Source organism: Vigna angularis, chromosome 10 (assembly GCF_016808095.1).
Source record: "Vigna angularis cultivar LongXiaoDou No.4 chromosome 10, ASM1680809v1, whole genome shotgun sequence".
NCBI lineage: Eukaryota > Viridiplantae > Streptophyta > Magnoliopsida > Fabales > Fabaceae > Vigna > Vigna angularis.
This window is the reverse complement of record NC_068979.1, coordinates 7,110,234-7,128,996: the sequence shown is the minus strand read 5'-3', so window position 1 is coordinate 7,128,996 and position 18,763 is coordinate 7,110,234. Positions and strand designations below refer to the sequence as shown.

The 18,763-nt window shown below is 31.2% G+C and overlaps 1 protein-coding gene across 1 annotated transcript; it reads right to left on the bottom strand.

Annotated features, from left to right (window-relative positions):
* Nucleotides 1-17,012: 17,012 nt before the first annotated feature.
* Nucleotides 17,013-18,019, bottom strand: LOC108335604 (heavy metal-associated isoprenylated plant protein 43-like). Its single transcript, XM_017571632.2, has 2 exons — nucleotides 17,753-18,019; nucleotides 17,013-17,633 (listed from the first exon to the last, which is right to left on the bottom strand). The coding sequence occupies exons 1-2, from the start codon at nucleotides 17,835-17,837 to the stop codon at nucleotides 17,305-17,307; spliced, it is 414 nt and encodes a 137-aa protein (XP_017427121.1). The 5' UTR covers nucleotides 17,838-18,019; the 3' UTR covers nucleotides 17,013-17,304.
* Nucleotides 18,020-18,763: the final 744 nt, after the last annotated feature.

Here is an 18,763-nt window from a genome sequence, read left to right as displayed (position 1 = left end):
CCGAACGATCAAGGACCGTTCAGTAACGAACGTACACTTTCTTAGGGAAATTCATATCAGGATCATTTATATTCCAACATATTTCTTAACACATAATTTCGTAACTTTATACTTTCATATAAAATCAAGTTGCATACTTCATACAATCCATAACTTAGTAAATAATCATATTCATACTTTATATACATTCAACCACTCAGCACATGCATTCATTATCAACGAACGTACAAATAATCATACAATTAAATTAAATAAGCTTCCCTTACCTGGATACGTGATTGAACGTCCTAAGAGTAGGTTTTTGGTTCGTCCGACTACAATCTACCCTCAACGATCACTTAACTCTTCCAACTAAACCGAACAACATCAAAATCAAAAATAACTTAGACTACACCCCTGAATGCAACCAGAACTTGGTTTGCATGTAACAAAAGAACGAACGGCTAAGGGGAAGGAACTTACCAGTTTTAGAACTCGAAGCTGTTCGGTTCAAATTGAAGCTTGGGACGCCAGGAGTGCTCCTACGGTGCCTGAACGGTGATCGGAAAGGAGAAAAGGTGAGTTTTGGTAGAGAGAAGGGACAAGTTCTAGAGAGAAGAAGGAGAAATGAAAGATCAGATTTTTGGAGAAGAAGAGTGCATGCAGTGAGTGACGTGGATTTCAGAAAATCAGTTTTGTTTAAAAACGAACGTCCGCTCTCCTGCTGACACCTGCATTCCACTATCTGATTTTCGGATCCTCGTTTCTTGATACCTGGCGTCCGCGCAGAGGGTTTTGGGTGCGTTTTAAAGACTCTGACAGGAAGGATTTGGGTGCGTATTTTCGACGTCTGACACTTTTCATTAAGAAAAAATTGAATAAAATTCTAAGACAAATCTTGTTAGGATCTACTCTAATATGACTCTAATATGATATCGTTTAAAGGATGATATACTCTAATTTGATTCTAATATCATATTGTTTAAAGAATAATTATGATGTATTATTTTAAATAATAGAATAATATATATATATATATATATATATATATATATATATATATATATATATATCCTATAATTCTCTATTTATTAAAGGAATGACAATTGCATAAATCTTCACAAAATATAATAATGTCTAAATTATAGTCAATACAATATTGGATTACCTAATATTTACTAATAGAATATTTGATATATTTTAACATCCTCACCCAAGTTGGTGCATAGATATCACACATTCCCAACTTGAATATAGACTCATTAAACAAGCTTCTTCACACTCCTTTGGTGAGAACATCAGCCAACTACAATTCTGATCTTGTGTCCTTAAAGAAAATTGTGAGCTGTAAAAGTAATAGTGTCAATCACACCAATAATCGTTAGTAACACGTGCATGAAAATAGTAACATTGAGGAGGTGAATGAAGGAGAAAGTGAAAGAAGAGAAAAACGAACGAGAGAAAAATAAAATATAAAAAAAGATGAAAATGACCTAAAATAATGATGGTAGCTTAACAATCAATTAGCAAGAAAAATGAAAAAAATAATAGAAAAGAGGAAGAAAGAGACGAAATAATTTATTTTATTGTTTGATGTTATCTATAAATATTTACTTAAGTACATTTATTAACGAATTTTTTATGGTCAATACTTATAAGTAAATGTTTGCATTGATCAAGTTGATTGATAAATTTAATTGACCGATAAATTTATGTTTGTTGATCCAAGTGATTTATCATCAAATGTGTGTTATCAATAGTAATTTTATGATTTTTAAAGTGATTGTTGAAATAATATTTTGTATATTATATGTAATAAATTGTATATTTTTTATAATTTGAGTGTGTTTTAACGATGAAATAAAATTGTCAAGAAAGTAGGTCATGTATAAGTCAATATTACTACTTTCATAATCAACGTTTTAGTTTGAATGATTTGACTAAAATTTCAGAACTTTAAATAACTAAATATCTTCATTTTAAAATAAAAAAGTTATAAATAAAATAATCAAAAGCATGTTGGAACTTTATCTTTCCTTATTTTATTATTTAGAATAGAATGAATCTTTCTCAAACACTATCTTCGTAACGCGACACTCTTGAAGTTTCTAACGATCAAACTAATTTTAAAAGCCTTGAAAATGATTTAATCGATATTTTTTTGACAGCAAACCCAACCTGAGAATATACTAAGTAAATCTATCTGATTTCACAATCAACCTTAACCAGTCATAAACACTAGCTCGTCATTGATTTTGTCTAGCTATCTTCCAGTTCATATTTTCTTCTGGTTCTACAGTTGTAATGGAAATATTTCTTAAAATACAGAATTAAAACTGAGAATCACAATATTAAATTGTTTTACTGGTATAATATTTGATTGCTAACTGTGCTTGATTGAAAGAATAAAATCAAGAAGATGAAGAATAAGGTTGTACACGTATGGTGATCAGGGAACAGTCACCAAAATCAGTAACAGATTTTCTCAGCAATCTCAACCAATGTGCGAACGACACTCCCCTTTCTCCACCATCACGCCCTGTCTCATGAAGAGTTAGTGTCAGGCTACTTTGGATTTTAGTTGTTGCGTGCAGCACACTTACTCCCAACTATGATTCTCTTCTGTGATTCCATGCAGATTTTTTCTACGAAGCATTTCCATACCTCCAAACTTTTTGATGATTAATTCACACCAGACAACATGTGCATGTCCACAATTCGCCATGCATTTCAATCCCATGAAGAATGAAACATACACGTCCTAAAACTTTGTATCCTGTAACGAACTAGGCCTCGTGAACACATCAAACGAATTCCAATTTCAAACCTAATAATCATGTCACGTACCCAATGAAATTTCAGCAAATTTTATGGCTTGTTTACAAGGAATCTTGTGTGTGACACGTTGATAATTCAAAATTTAATATTATTGCTTATTTTATTCCGTTAACTTTATTTGCACTCATGAGAGGCATCACTGGTGTTACCTTGTATATATATATATATATAATTTACTTTTTTGGTTGCTCGCATATGAACTAATGTCGGCGTGTTGAATTGAAAATTAGCTCGCTCTGATTTTTATAATACTGAAACATGCATGACCAAACCTGACTGTTTTTTCTTTATCCGTGATTTGTCTGCATTAAGTTGTTAAATGATAAAATGATGAATTAAAACAAAGTGAATGGGGAAAGGGAGGAGAAGCATGGGTCCCTGTCCTTGTAAACTGCGACTGACTACTGTGTATTGTCCAATTCTCGATTGGTTAGCTTCCATTTTCAAGAAATAATTCCACGACGTGTCGAGTACTCAACACACAAATGCCTCACGAAAGTGACAGCGAATGGGCTCCCAGATTTCTTAATGGACATCCTTTGTCTTGTTCCTACGAAAAGCTATGGTGCTTGCTTATGTACGAGATGCTTTATGTAATGACTCGCCTTAAATAAACAACATGCATGACCAGGAGCAAGCCCACTTCTATTATACCATAGTCGGCATTCCCTCCTCTCGATTTTGGTGAATAGAGAAAGAAAAAGTTGTTTCATCATCATGTATCTACGTGCTATACGTGTCTTGGTACATGCCACGTATATACACATTTACTGTTATTATATAGTTTGATTCCTAAACCTAAACTAATTTATAAGACCCTTTGGAGTTGTAAATTTGTTTATAAAGACTACACATGTGAAAGTTAGAGTAGCTAAGTAGGTTCCGAGTGGATTAATGGAAAAAGTGGCACTTTTTCTACATGAAATATGGTTAAGGAATGGAATAATTAAAGATCAAAGATGGAGAGAGTGATTTTGTTCCGAAAGGAATCTGCAAATTGGTAATACAGTGGACCAGTAAATGCCATAGAGAAACAGCTTTCTCTGCCTTTTGGCTAAGATCAAGTAAATCTCATGGAAAAGAAACCACTAAAAGTTGAATCAAAAGCAGATTTAGCTTTGCAACTCGTTGTCATTGTGATCCTCTCTGTTTCTATGCCATGAATCAGTATTTTTATAAAGGATCGCGATATTCCAACAACGCGAATTTGACAAAGATTTGACAACGCCACGTGTCAAGTTTTAATTGGTCAAATTTGAATGTTTTTTTTAATTTAAAATCTGATTTGGAATGGGTTGAAGTTTGGATTCCGAAACTGCCCTCTTCGTTTTCGAACTCTATCTTCTCTCCTTATCACTGTCTTCTCTCTCCATTTTAGGGATTTGAATTTCATTTCAACTTCTCTCTTCATAGCAGTGTTCTCCCTCCTCCATTTTTGCAGTTGTTTGTTCGTCATCATTGAAAGACCAAGTTAAGGTGTTTCTGGGTTGAGAGGTGAGTTCCTACACCATTGACAAAGAACTGATGTTGTTGTAATCGATTACAGGGAGCTGGTAATCGCTTACCAGTAGAAAAATCTTCTTTTGTACCGAAAGTTGAAGAGTGCTACCCAGACGTGGCTTAATCACTCCCCAGGAATATTTTGGATTCGTTATGACTGTCTTTTGAAGGTTTTATGGATGGATCATTAATGGAACACTTCAAGTTGGAATACTTCAATATTAAACAAATATAAACGAAATAATGAAGGGTATTGAGTAATGAAAAATTATAACAATATTAAAAAGCACATACATTAATAAAAAAACGTAATGACATTTCACGAAACAACAAGTTTTGAAATGAAAAGATACACAACAGTATACAATGAAATGTAATCTAAGAAGATGGTTGTCGATCAAATTGATTGCAGAAGTTAATAACTTCTTCCTCTACGAGTTGTGCAAAAATTGTCATGAACTTGAACTACCTTGGTTCAAACACCTATAGGTGGTTTTCTCCAATTGAGGTGAGGTGCATAACCCATGCTGTCAACTTTGACCTTTGTTGACTATTTTAATCATAACTTTTTCCACAGACCTCCAAATGATGTGATTCTTTTTTTATTAGAAAGTAGACTCAAATATCTTTCCAATGACTACTAATTTATAATTTTTGGACACCTGAGTAGGTGCAGTTAATTCCTTAAAGTTAACGTCTTATATATTTCTACCACCTCTAACCTTTGTTGGTTGTTTTACTCATAACTTTCTCCACCGAACTCCAAATGCGTTGATTCTTGTTTTGTTGGAAAGCTCTTTGAGTCTAGATTCCAACAAAACAAGAATCAAATCATTTGGAGTTCGGTGGAGAAAGTTAAGAACAAAACAAGTAGCAAAGTTCAGAAAAACAGAGTTGGGGAGTAGTGTTCATCTAGATGGGGAGTACAATTGAAGTTTTTGTACAAATTACCCTTTTTCCTCTGGTAATCGATTACAAGACCCCTGTAATCGATTACTCGAGGAAAAAGGGTATTTTGTACAGAAACTTCAACTGTACTCCCCAACTAGATGAACACTGCTCCCCATTCTCTATTTTTGTTGAATTTTTCTTTTTTTGAGATGGGTGAGTGAGTTCAATGTTATTCGGTGAGCTCTCTGCACCAATAATGAGGTTAGGTCATTGATTTCTTCAAAATAAAAATGTCCATTTAGGTGGTTTTCTCCAATTGAGGTGATGTGCATAACCCATGCTGTCAACTTTGACCTTTGTCTTTGAGTCTAGATTCCAACAAAACAAGAATCAAGTCATTTGGAGTTCGGTGGAGAAAGTTAAGAACAAAACAAGTAGCAAAGTTCAGAAAAACAGAGTTGGGGAGCAGTGTTCATCTAGCTGGGGAGTACAGTTAAAGTTTGTGTACAAATTACCCTTTTTCCTCTGGTAATCGATTACAAGACCCTTGTAATTGATTACCAGAGGAAAAAGGGTAATTTGTACAAAAATTTCAACCGTACTCCCCAGCTAGATGAACACTGCTCCCCATTCTCTATTTTTGTTGAATTTTTCCTTTTTTGAGATGGGTGAGTGAGTTTAATGTTATTCGGTGAGCTCCCTACACCAATAATGAGGTTAGGTCATTGATTTCTTCAAAATAAAAATGTTCATTTAGGTGGTTTTCTCCAACTGAGGTGAGGTGCATAACCCATGCTGTCAACTTTGACCTTTGCTGACTATTTTAATCATAATTTTTTCCACAGACCTCCAAATGATGTGATTCTTTTTTTATTAGAAAGTAGACTCAAATATCTTTCCAATGACTACTAATTTATAATTTTTGGACACCTGAGTAGGTGCAGTTAATTCCTTAAAGTTAACGTCTTATATATTTCTACCACCTCTAACCTTTGTTGGTTGTTTTGCTCATAACTTTCTCCACCGAACTCCAAATGCGTTGATTCTTGTTTTGTTGGAAAGCTCTTTGAGTCTAAATTCCAACAAAACAAGAATCAAGTCATTTGGAGTTCGGTGGAGAAAGTTAAGAACAAAACAAGTAGCAAAGTTCAGAAAAACAGAGTTGGGGAGTAGTGTTCATCTAGATGGGGAGTACAGTTGCAGTTTTTGTACAAATTACCCTTTTTCCTCTGGTAATCGATTACAAGACCCCTGTAATCGATTACAGAGGAAAAAGGGTAATTTGTACAGAAACTTCAACTGTACTACCCAGCTAGATGAATATTGCTCCCCATTCTCTATTTTTGTTGAATTTTTCCTTTTTTGAGATGGGTGAGTGAGTTCAATGTTATTCGGTGAGCTCCATGCACCAATAATGAGGTTAGGTAATTGATTTCTTCAAAATAAAAATGTCCATTTAGGTGGTTTTCTCCAATTGAGGTGAGGTGCATAACCCATGCTGTCAACTTTGACCTTTACTGACTATTTTAATCATAACTTTTTCCACAGACCTCCAAATGATGTTATTCTTTTTTTATTAGAAATTAGACTCAAACATCTTTCCAATGACTACTAATTTATAATTTTTGGACACCTGAGTAGGTGCAGTTAATTCTTTAAAGTTAACGTTTTATATATTTCTACCACCTCTGATCTTTGCTGGTTGTTTTGCTTATAACTTTCTCCACCGAACTCCAAATGAGTTGATTCTTGTTTTGTTGGAATGTAGACTCAAAGATCTTTCAAATGATTACTAACTCATAATTTTTAGACCACTTTAGTAGATGTAGTTAATTTCCCAAAAACAACGTTTTTCTAAGCTTCCCATCAATGATTAGCAACATGAGACATCCATGCAAAAACTGGAAGAAATCACCCACAAGGACATAAAAATAACCCTAGGGAGTAGTGTTCATCTAGTTGAGGAGTACAGTTGAAGTGTTTGTACAAATGACCATTTTTCCTCTGGTAATCGATTACAGAGGTCTTGTAATTGATTACCAGAGGAAAAAGGTTCATTTGTACAGAAATTTCAACTGTACTCCCCGGTTAGATAAACACTACTTCCCATAGTGGTTATTGCAAAATGTTTTTGACTTTTTGCTTTCTTGTGAATGAGTGACTGAGTTCCATGTGAATGGATGTGTTCCCTACACCAATGAATACATTAGGTCATTGAATATATGGCAAAAATGTGATGGATCTCATCTAGCTTATATGAAAGTGTGCGAATACAAAGTGTGTGAATACAAAACACCTTTGTATTAAAAAAGAAAAACACGCAGCAGAGAAAGTCATCAGCGCACCCAACACCCAAAAGCACAACGGCGACAACGAAAAAACCTCTCCTTTCGAGAAAAGATGCCAACGGTGGCTCCAAGCGAGACTTCCTCCAACGACTTCAATGACGCACAGAGACAAAGGACTTCCTGCAAAGAATAGGTGGACCCAAGCACCAACGAACAACAGTGAACAAAGATGACTTCGGTGGCGGAGCGAGAGTTTCGAATGGTGGACTGTGACTTTCGAATGGAGAATCCAAGCACCAACGAACAACGGCGAAGAAAGGGGACTTCAGTGGCGCCAGAGTTTCGAATGGATATCCTTGAGAGAGAGAGAGAGAGTTTCGTAAGAGATTGAGAGAGACAGAGACTTTCGTAAGAGATGAAAGCACGAACAGGTTTCAGCAATCTTCTTCTTCCAAAAGTGCCCTCAAAAACAAATATCAACTTTTTAAAAAATTCATTTAAAACAACAAATGACAGAACGACATGTGTCGTTGTCAAATTATTGTCAAAATGGCGTTGTCGAACAAACATTTTCCTTTTATAAATATGAAAAAAATGTGAGTCACAAAGATTTTTTCTTATAAGAAAAGCTTATCCAAATGATCTACGTAAAGACAAAGGTTGTGACGGATAACGAGGAAGTAAAATCAGTATAATTTATGAAAAATTCTTCAATATTTCTTTTAACAACTTTTTAACAACAATACAGTATTTTGTGATTGATCCGTTTAAACATGTAGATCAATAAAACAATGACACATATTCTAAAAGATCGATAAAAAAATTTATTAAAATATATAATTTATGCATTTTTCCTAACCACTCGTAATCCCAAGAACTCGCCGACTACTATGTCTTTCAGTTTCGTCCGATGTCACCACCAAACAACACTACTTTCGCACGCACTTCACTTTAGTCAACATGTTTTCCATTTTTAAAAACGAAAATACATTTTATTTCAATAACAATTTAATGTGATAACTTATTGCATTAAATGCAAAATAAAAAGTTGTGAAACAAGATACTGCATAAATAAATAATTAAGAAAACTAATTTTGTCAAGGATTTTTGAATGATGGTCTCTGTCTAAAAGTGAGAAATAAAAATTTGCAGCTTCTTAAACAGTTTATAACATAAACATCAACTTAACAATTAAAACCAAATTTAAAAATCAGTCGCATGAAGATTATTCCAATTATATAAAGGATATTTTAATTATGCTTTTAACTGTATCTTTGTATAACACATGATGTTAGTATAAGATATTAATAATTTTGTTTTTCATTAATATACTGTTCGGAATAAAAGTTATTGGTATTAATCCATTTCTTGTTGACAAAAATATGGGTTTAATAGTATTAAGCATATATGTATTGTGTTACTTTTTAACATTTAATATTGACGTACTTTCTTTTATAAATAAATGCTAGTAATCATGATAGTGAAAATATAAATCTATAATTTCTCTTATTTTTTCTTTTAAACTTTTTAAATCAATTTTAAAATTTTCAAGAGTTTTAATAAAAAAAAAATATGGCAGTCTCTCAAACAGAACATTCAGTGTTTTTTTTTCATTTTCATCCTTATTTAAAGGATTATTTTTATATGAATATATTTTTTAAATTCATTATATTTATTAATAAAATACTTTTTTAATATCTTATTAAAAATAATTTAAATGTAATATTTGTTGATTAAAAATATATTAGTATCACATGAATAGTATCTGATTGGATGGAAAGCAATTAAGTGTTAGGATCGAACTTGAATTCTAACACTACAATAATATTGGAAATACAGCTGTAATCACGAGTTTTCCTATGTGTAATAAGATCCTACTGAATAGGGGGAAATTTATTTCTTAAAATTAAACCATGCAAAATAAAGATAGGAATCTTCATCTCAAAATTGGAATAAAACAAAATGTCACGTAGTTTTCTTTTTTCTTTCGCTGCCAAAAGTATGGAATAATATATATTATGTTTAGAAAAATGTAAAGTCTTATTCAATTTTCTTACCAAAGTGCAAATGATTTTTTCAACTATTAATCAAGGTAGTTACACTTCAAGAAATGCAAACTTTAAAGTTGAAATGTTAGCACCGATAAAGACACACCAGTTTTCGTACCTTAATTTGAGAGAGAAATGGTAGTGTTTTAGAAAAAAAAAATTACTTTTTTTATTCTGCAAAAATATTTTGTTCTTGACTTAATCCATGTCATTCCAGAATTTTTAAGAGAAAAAAAATATATAGTCTTTAATTTGATCCATCATACTAAATTCTTCTTCTAAAAAGTAATTAGCGACAACAAATATTAATCTGAGTACCATAAAGAAGGTTGTCTCTTCCTTGACATGTAGCTTAGTCCACACATAACAATATTAATATTTTATTTAATTGTTTTCTAAAATAGAAAGTTGCTTTTTTATTATTATAACACAAGATTTTATTTAACATCGTAAATCTAATTTTTTATATCATATCGACATATTATAATGGGAGTCTAATAAGACATAAATCTTAATATTATGATATGGTATATTGTAAGTTGTGGATTTATAAATTCTTTCTTAAGATCACTCTTCGTGGAATAAGGGAGAGTTCTTCAATGGTAATAAAATGGCTTAAATGTTTGCTTCGTCCCCATATTAAGAGTTGAATTTCTGTTTAGTATCTGGTTTTAAAAATGAAGACATTAAGTCTTTATGTTATAAAAAATATATGAATAAGAAGAGAGAAGAGAAACAGTACGACCACATCAGCATGGACTTAATGTCGTTGATGTCAACTTAACGGACAAGACCTTATTTATACACTTTTCATAACATAGGGACCCAATATCTTCATTTTTAAAATCGGGTACTAAACAGAAATCCACTTCTTAACATGAGGACGAAGTAAGCATTTAAGCCTAATAGAATCAACAACATCAACCATTTATTAGCATAGAATTAATATTACAAAAGGGATGACAAATATTTTACTTAAAACTTTATTTTAATAAAAGAAAATATATTTTGACCTACCTTTACATTCATTTAACACAATATTTTTTATATTTTTATTTTAAAAATTATGTCAGCTGAATATAGGTGTAAGAACCTAGAAAATAGAATATTAGAGTAGATAAATGTATTAAAATAATGAGACCGAGTATTTTATTATAAAATAATCTTATAATATAAATATAATTTTTTAAAGTTCTGTTCATTATTTAAAATACTTTTATCTCTCTAAAAAATTATTATCTTCTCTTTCTCTCACATCTCTCTAACTTTTCTTACGTTTGGATAATTTGTTCAACGATCAGGAATTGCCTAGGCGATCCTTGAGTCGAAGACTACTTATTTGTCCGATCAGATTTTCAATTAGAGCAAATAAGTTTCGTTCCCTTTTTCTTAGTTCTTTTTTCCTAAATCGGTGATCATGCAAAGAATTTATCCTTGCATGTGATATGAGTCCTTCTTTCTTAATTCTCAATTTAGGTTCTAAGGTTGGTTTTTGCTCATCAATCGGTGATTTGAATGTTTTCTAGGTTTTCCTTGCGGTACAAGTCACAGTTGGGGTATTTTCTTGAGCTGTGCAAGTTTAATAGAGGTAAGGGAAGCTAGATAATTTCTTCTAATCGAAGTATGTGGCGTGAGTTTATGATTTATGATGATTTAATTGTTTAGTTGGAAAATGTGGTTTTGTGTTCATAATAATTGGAGTAATTGGGTGAATTCGTGTTTTGTATGTTGATAGATGTTGTAAATATGTGGAATTTGTTGTATGTATGTTTGTGATTTTGGATTTGATGTTGATGAATTGAATTGTACAAATTGGACTGTTAAAGGAGAAAGTAATCTTAGTTATTGATTATTTGGTAAAAAATTGAGGTTTAAGGTAGTGAAATGGTTAGAAATGGTTGATGAACTGTTTTGGTGAATCTGGAATTGGTTATGAACTAGTTTGAGTCAAGTTTAACATTTGGAAATGTTAGAAAATTGAGTTAGAAGGGTGTGGTGGTAATGAGATAGAGTTCTACTTGGTTTAGAACTCAACTTTGAGGAAGTGACCTAGTGAAACTTGAGTTTGGGGTTCTGTGTGCAAATGGTCAGTTTGAAGAGTGTTGGTAAGTCAGTTGGGACTTGTTAGAGTTCCTAAATTGCTTGAAATTGTACCACAAATGGTAGAATTCAATTTGGGTCTCTAAGTTGAGTTTTTGTAAGTTTTTGGTTGAGATTTTGTGATGACTTGTTTATAATGAGTTTAGAATGAGTTAGACACTCTTGGTTGAGTATAATTAGTTGTATAACACAATCTAGGAGGGTTAGAAGTTAGGAAAAATATTTACAATTGGTCATTTTAGTGTTGTAGAGTTATGCAGACTCGTTGAGCGAGTGGAGTCGCTCAGCGAGTGGTTGAGAGGTGTGGCACACTGTCTGAACATTCGTACAACGAGCAGGGTCGTTGAGCGAGAGGTTAAGGTCTGGGAGCATTGTGAGTTTTATTCGCTTGGCGAGTTGGGTCGTTGAGCGAGTGCTTGGAGAGTCTAGACCATTGTCTGTAGGATTCGCGCAATGAGCAGGGTCGTTGAGCGAGTTCTTGGAGGGTCTGGACCACTGTCTGGAGGACTCGCCTAGCGAGTTGTGTCACTGAGCGAGAGGTTAGGGTTTGGTATTACTATGAGTTTATTCGATCAGCGAGAGGGTTCGTTGAGCGACTGGTTCAAGTTTTTGGCTACTCTTTTCTTCTTTGTTCTTGATGGATGTGTGTGATATTTTGGATTTATTTGGGGATGATGTATGATTATGTATGAGTTTATCTATGTATCAAAGTCAAGTGTTGAAATTCAAAGTGAAAGATTAGTGGTTCCAAAGTATGGTTTCAAAGTGGTGAAAGTATGTATCATTGTGAAATCTCTTGGTGAGATTCAAGTATGTTTAGAATGAATACAGGAGCTCGGTCTTGGGAGTTATCCTGAAACTCCAATGGTCTTTCATTCTCATGTAGAGAGGATTGATCCATGTCGTGAGGAGTATCAGGAGGTTTTACTCTTGGAGGCTTCTAGTATGCTCCAAGGCTCGAAACAAACTAACCTTGTGAGTGTGGTAGGGTGAAACCCATTAGAAATGGCTTTGCAAAGCAGTAAAAGCCACCACAAGTGCACAATCCGCCATAGCTCGGCAATCATCCTAAGTCTGGACGGTCAAAGTCAGTATAGTGTCATGCATAAAGTGTTTTGTCATGGGAATGACCATGTATGATTGTATGATATGTAATTGATGAATATAATGATTATTATTTTATTTAAACTAGCTTACCTTGTTTGCGCTTGTGTTTTGTATGTGATGTATTCTTTCTTTTGCAATGATCATCCTGTGGGTGTGAAGAGAGGGAGATGAGCAAACGTTGGATAGAGGCGATGCGACTTTATAGATTAGTTAGATCCGTAATGTATATAGTTTTGTACTATATGTGTAGTATATAAAGTATAAATTCTATGATTATTATGGATAACTGGAAAGTTTACACTTATATTAAAATCTCTAACTGTTAAAATCTCTAACTGTTGTATCATATTAGATATGTGATAACTCCTCTTCTATATAATTCGTTGCTATATTTTTTTGGACGTTAAAAATAGATGGAAATGTTGCGTAATCAAAATTAGAAGAATTACCTTTTTTATTTCTCATATTTATAGAAATAGTTTTGCATAACTTCTCCTTTATTCGGTGAGATTGGAAATGGGTTGAAGATTAAGTTATTCGGCAATATCAAAATATCTTCTTTTGGAAAATTATGATTTGACAATTATTTAATGTAACCAATTGACAACTATTTATAATAATATAACAATGATAACATTTGAATTAACAAATGATATTTTTATAAATAATTAAATAAGTAGTTGTATGTGTGATATGAATAGTGATGATTTTATTCATTAGAACAATGTTTATGTAAAACGAAAGACAGACCCAATGGAAGAAAAGAAATCTAAATGAGGTGGAAAAGATTTCGGGAGGAACTATATTCGCACTTTGTCCTTTTTATAAGATTCATACAAAAATGTTAACCATAAATTGAAGTAAAAAGCGGTCAATTTAAAGTATGTACAATGCAGACATACGTAGATTACTATAAAAAAGCTACTTACGTCAAAATGAGCGGTTGGATTAAATTAAAAAAAAAAGTTTTGCAAAATAGAGTTAAACAAAATTCAATCCACTTAATTTGTGGGTTAACAAAATTCAATCCACTTAATTTGTGGGTTAACAAAATTCAAATCAGATTGAATGTGAATTGACTCGAGACCAATAATAATTATTTTTTATTTTTTATTATTTTTTTACAAGTTTTTTATTATAATTAGTTATTATTTTTAATTATATAAATGGATATTTTTATATTTAAATACTATAATATTGTTGAATAAATTTTTTAAAAGTTTAGAAGTTTAATTTTTTTTAAGTCACATAGGTTACTTTGATTTAAATTATCTTTATAGTATAATAATGTTTAGTAGAATAAGTTAATATTTTAATTTTTGTCCTAATCATGTGGACAGATGCATGTTATCAAAGTGACTTCACCTGTAAAACACCTTCAAGTAAGAAAATTTTAAAAAAGAATAAATTAATAACTAGTTAGTATTCCCTAAAGAGTATGTATAGGATTAATGATATTAGTTATGATTGTTGTTAATACGTGAATATTTTTTTAGTATATGTATTTTGAACTATTTATAATATATGAGATTGACATCATTTTTTATTAAAAATTTTAAGGCAATGAGTTAATGAATCTTCAATCTTTTATGGTATTTTACTTTTTCATTTTTACCTAATATGAAACTTAGACTCACTTAGATTCCAAACAATCTTTTTCTAAAGGATGAGTCCCTTTCACATTGGTATCTAAGCTTAACCTGACTCTGATACCACTTGTTGGCTCTATTAAGGAGGAGGTTTACTGGAGAGATACAAACACCAATGAGATCTGAGCCTAACCACATAAGATATTGACATCACTTTTTATCCAAAATCTTAAGAAAATGGGTTAATGAATTTTCAACCTTATAGGGTGTTCTACTTTCTCATATCTACCAATATAATAAGATTTAAACTTAAACTTGAATTTCCAACATGATCTTTAGTATATTATTGGATCACTTTAAATGAATAATAATCACTTTAAATAAGAAGAATTATTCTTCAACAATTTCGTATACAGATTTAGAACATCATCATGCAACTCTATAAAATCATTGAAAAAAAAATCCTTCATTTGTGTGGATTAATCTTTGTCAAATAGATTTAACTCTTTATTATATTTAAATTATTAAATAACAATTAAAAAACTGTAGTCAAAATGATTATAGATGAATCTCTCTCAAATTTGTTACTAAACTCGGGAGCTTGATCGTGAACTAGTTATTCTTGAATTATAAAAGAAAAAATAAATAAAAAATCAAATAGTCAATCGGTCCTTAATGAATAAAAAAAAACAGAGTAACTTTGAGTAAGAATGTCCGGAAAACATTCAAATGTATTCAATTGATTAAATTTTAAATTATTTCATTTGAATAAAAAGATTTAAATTTATTAAATTTTATTTTATTTATTTAGATAAAGTATTTTAATTATTATTCAAGCTAAAAAAATATTCAAGGAAAATAACTATTTAATAATTTAAAAATATTAATATCAATTTTTTATTGGTTAATGTTATATTTTGTCAAATAGACAATTTAATTGATGTTGATTGAAATTAATTAAAATCAACTATAATTATTTAAGTTATTTTTATCATATTGTTGACTTTCTTTACTTCCAGATTAAATGCTAGCTCAAAAAGTGAAGTCTAGATTAAATAATATGTTAGTTGATTTCTTTTAGTTAATATTAGAAAATAAAATATTAACAAAATTTTAATAAGTAATAATATTTGTAACAGACACTACACTTATAAGCTTAATAAGTTAAATCGAATAAAATAATATTTATAAACATTAAGAAAAAAAAAGTTAAACTTAACCAAAATATAGTGGTCTCAATAATAATATTCAAACCAAAATTGAAAAAAAGAAGAGTAAATTACATAAGAATTTCAAAAATTTCTTTTTATGTGAAGTTTCAAATTATCTAATTTTAAATATTTTAATTGTTTTCATGGTTTTTTTAAAAACGTTTTACTCAAACAACACAATTATCATAAACCAAAGTTTTCTTTATAAAAATAATTATCTTCTAAAAATTCTCCATCCAATGTAAAGATCATGAACATGTGAGTTATTGGTAGGTAAAGATTAGAGTGATTAAATTGAGTGATTTCTTGAAGAGAGAATTATCATGACACACAAGGTTAAAGGTAGTCTCAAAATTTCCAAGTGAAACCGCTATAGCACCCGTGCCAGAAAATTGCTTGTGATGAAAAAAGAAGCAGCGTAAGACTTTTATTGTTCTCTCTTATCTACATTGCATCTAATATAGTTATGATGTAAATTGCAACCAAATCATAAATTGGAATGACATCATAAAAACCCGTCTCCACCAGAAAAAAACTGAACACACATACAAACAACTCGTCTCCACCATAAAAAAACCGAACACATAAAAACAACCCGTCTATACATTTAAGTCTATAACAAATCATGCTCTCATAACCACGGAAACTTTCTCTAGATTGATATGCAATTTTTTAATCATTTAATTATATATAAAAAGAGTTGTATGAAAAATAGGATATTTCCAATTTTATCTGATTTATAAAGAATCTATTTCATTTTAGTGTGCATACTTTTTTGTTTTTGTTTTAAAATAGATTAAAGAAAAGAAAGTTGGTTATTTAATTGTTTCTTATTCAAGGATTCGGATTCAAAAAGAACTAGGAGATTTTGTACTTTTTTTTTTCTTTTTTGATAGCAAAAAAAGAAATTTTGAAATGTAGAAACAAAATTTTTTTGCCTCTATTTGAGCTTCCATATTTGACTCTACTTTTTCATGGTATTTAGATTCTTCGTCTAAATTTCTATATTTAGACTTAGTATCATTTTAAGCCATTCAACTTGAACATCAACGTTAATACGTGTACAATTTTGACTTACGTGGAAGAAAATTCTATAGAAAGAAAAGTTTCGACATAAATATAGTATACTACATATTACAAAATTTATAAAAATTAAACTGATTCATTTTTAATTCAACCCATAATAAACCAATAATATAAAATGTTGCAAAAAGTATTAAACTAAATCACTCTTAAATTAAATGTTATTGTAGAAAGTAAAAACCACTGTTACGGTTCATTCGTCTTAGACAAATTATTTTGTTTTGTATGTTTCATTTGACAAAAACAAGCTAAACACGAAATAGATGATTTTATTCTCACATTCATTAGGTGTATTAGATGTATTAAATGCAGGAAAATAATCGAATTGACTTAATCAATTTTGCCATGTTCTAAAAATGAAAAATAAGAATCAAACTTAAAACTGTGTTCATGACTCTTGGAGATGATTCATCATTCTTTTTTGTTGAAAGTACACAGTTACTTTTTAATTGATACGAAAGAAATGACTTTAGAAATTTAGGATGCAAAAGTACTTTCTTAACCACTAACAGATATTATTTCCAATCTCTCGTCAACCTGAAAACAATAATAACTTCTTCAGACCAAACAAATTCTCCATTTTTTTTCCCACTGGTTGTGCCCTTCATATTTCTCTCTCCTTTGGTCTGAGTTTTGCTGAAAACTGAGCATTCTGCACTTGTGTTCGTGGTTACAATATAATGCAATATGGATTGGGCTCCTCGTATCTGTTCATGTACACCACCACCGGTTGGTGTGGTGGGTAGTAATACGGCATCTGCGTGTAGGGCTCATTCGGTTTTTGTTCTTGTTTACCTGGGTCGGGCTTCTTCTTTTCTTCGGGCTTTTTCTCTTCAGGCTTTTTCTGGTCTTGTTTTGGAGGGGCCGGAGGAGGCCCAACACTCACAACTTCGGCATGCTTCCCAGCTTTCCTAATGCGAACTATTATGTCGTATGGGTCTGCATCCCCTGTCACGGTCAACGTACCCTTCCCTTCATCAGCTTCAATTTTATCCACCCCTAAAATTGAATCAAAAATTAAAATTCCAAAAGATAATAATTTTATTAAAACAGCGCATGAATTTTATTTTATCGAAGCTATGAAACAAAGATTAAGGAGTAGTGTTGGGGTTGGTTACCTTGAAGTGAAGACACAGTCCTGAGGAGTTTCCTTTTGCATTTGGCACAAGTGATATCAACCTTCAAGACCGTCTTCTTAACCATGGAGAAATAATCACTCACCTGCTTCTTTTGATCGCGCTTGTAAATAATGCTACCGGCTTTGCCAACTTAACAACAATGCTGGTGTTGGAATATTGAGAGATATATTATTTCAGGTGAACCAAACAAAAGAATGATGAAACTAACAGCTTTTTCTTGTATGGTTGTTTACCGTCCTTGGCTAAACTTGAAGAACATTGTCTTTTTTTCTGTTGGCGTGTGTGTAATTCTACCTGAGGTTTCTTTCTTTATGTTGATTTTGCCGTCTGTGATTTGTTACAACTTGCATTGTCCTTGTGAAGTGACATTGTTTGAAAGCGAAAGGGTTGGAATTGTGCATAGATATAATAGGAGTAGTCAAATAGAGAAAACGCCAATTCTCACATGATTAATTGGAATTCTACTTTTAATATGCTACCCTTTTTTTTTCAACTTAATTTGATGAAGTTCTCACAACTGATTGGATAACTGAGCTTATTATTTGGTTTTATTTTGATATTTGGTGAACTATAATACTTATTTGACACTGTCAACTTGGCCAATGCCAATGAACGGTTGAACCAAAGTCCTCTTTTTGTTCACAGTGTACTCATTATACACATCCCTTCATTTCTGTAAAATGGATACCTAATTATTGACCGTAATTAGTTAATAAATTAGCGACTTGATTTGTTTTTCTTAACGTATGGTGTTAGGATAGTTGCAAAGCGAAATATTTACGTTCAACAAAAATTAAAAGGATGGACGAATTGATTTCTTAATAAAAGTTTATGTTTTTAATTTTTTTTCTTTTTTTAATATTAGAGTTATAGTAAAAATCATTTCTTTTATAATATCATGATATAAATAAAGAAAATAATAAAAGAAAATATTATAAAAGTTATTTTATATTCGTTCAAATCAAAAGATCATATCTCTAAAATTCTTAA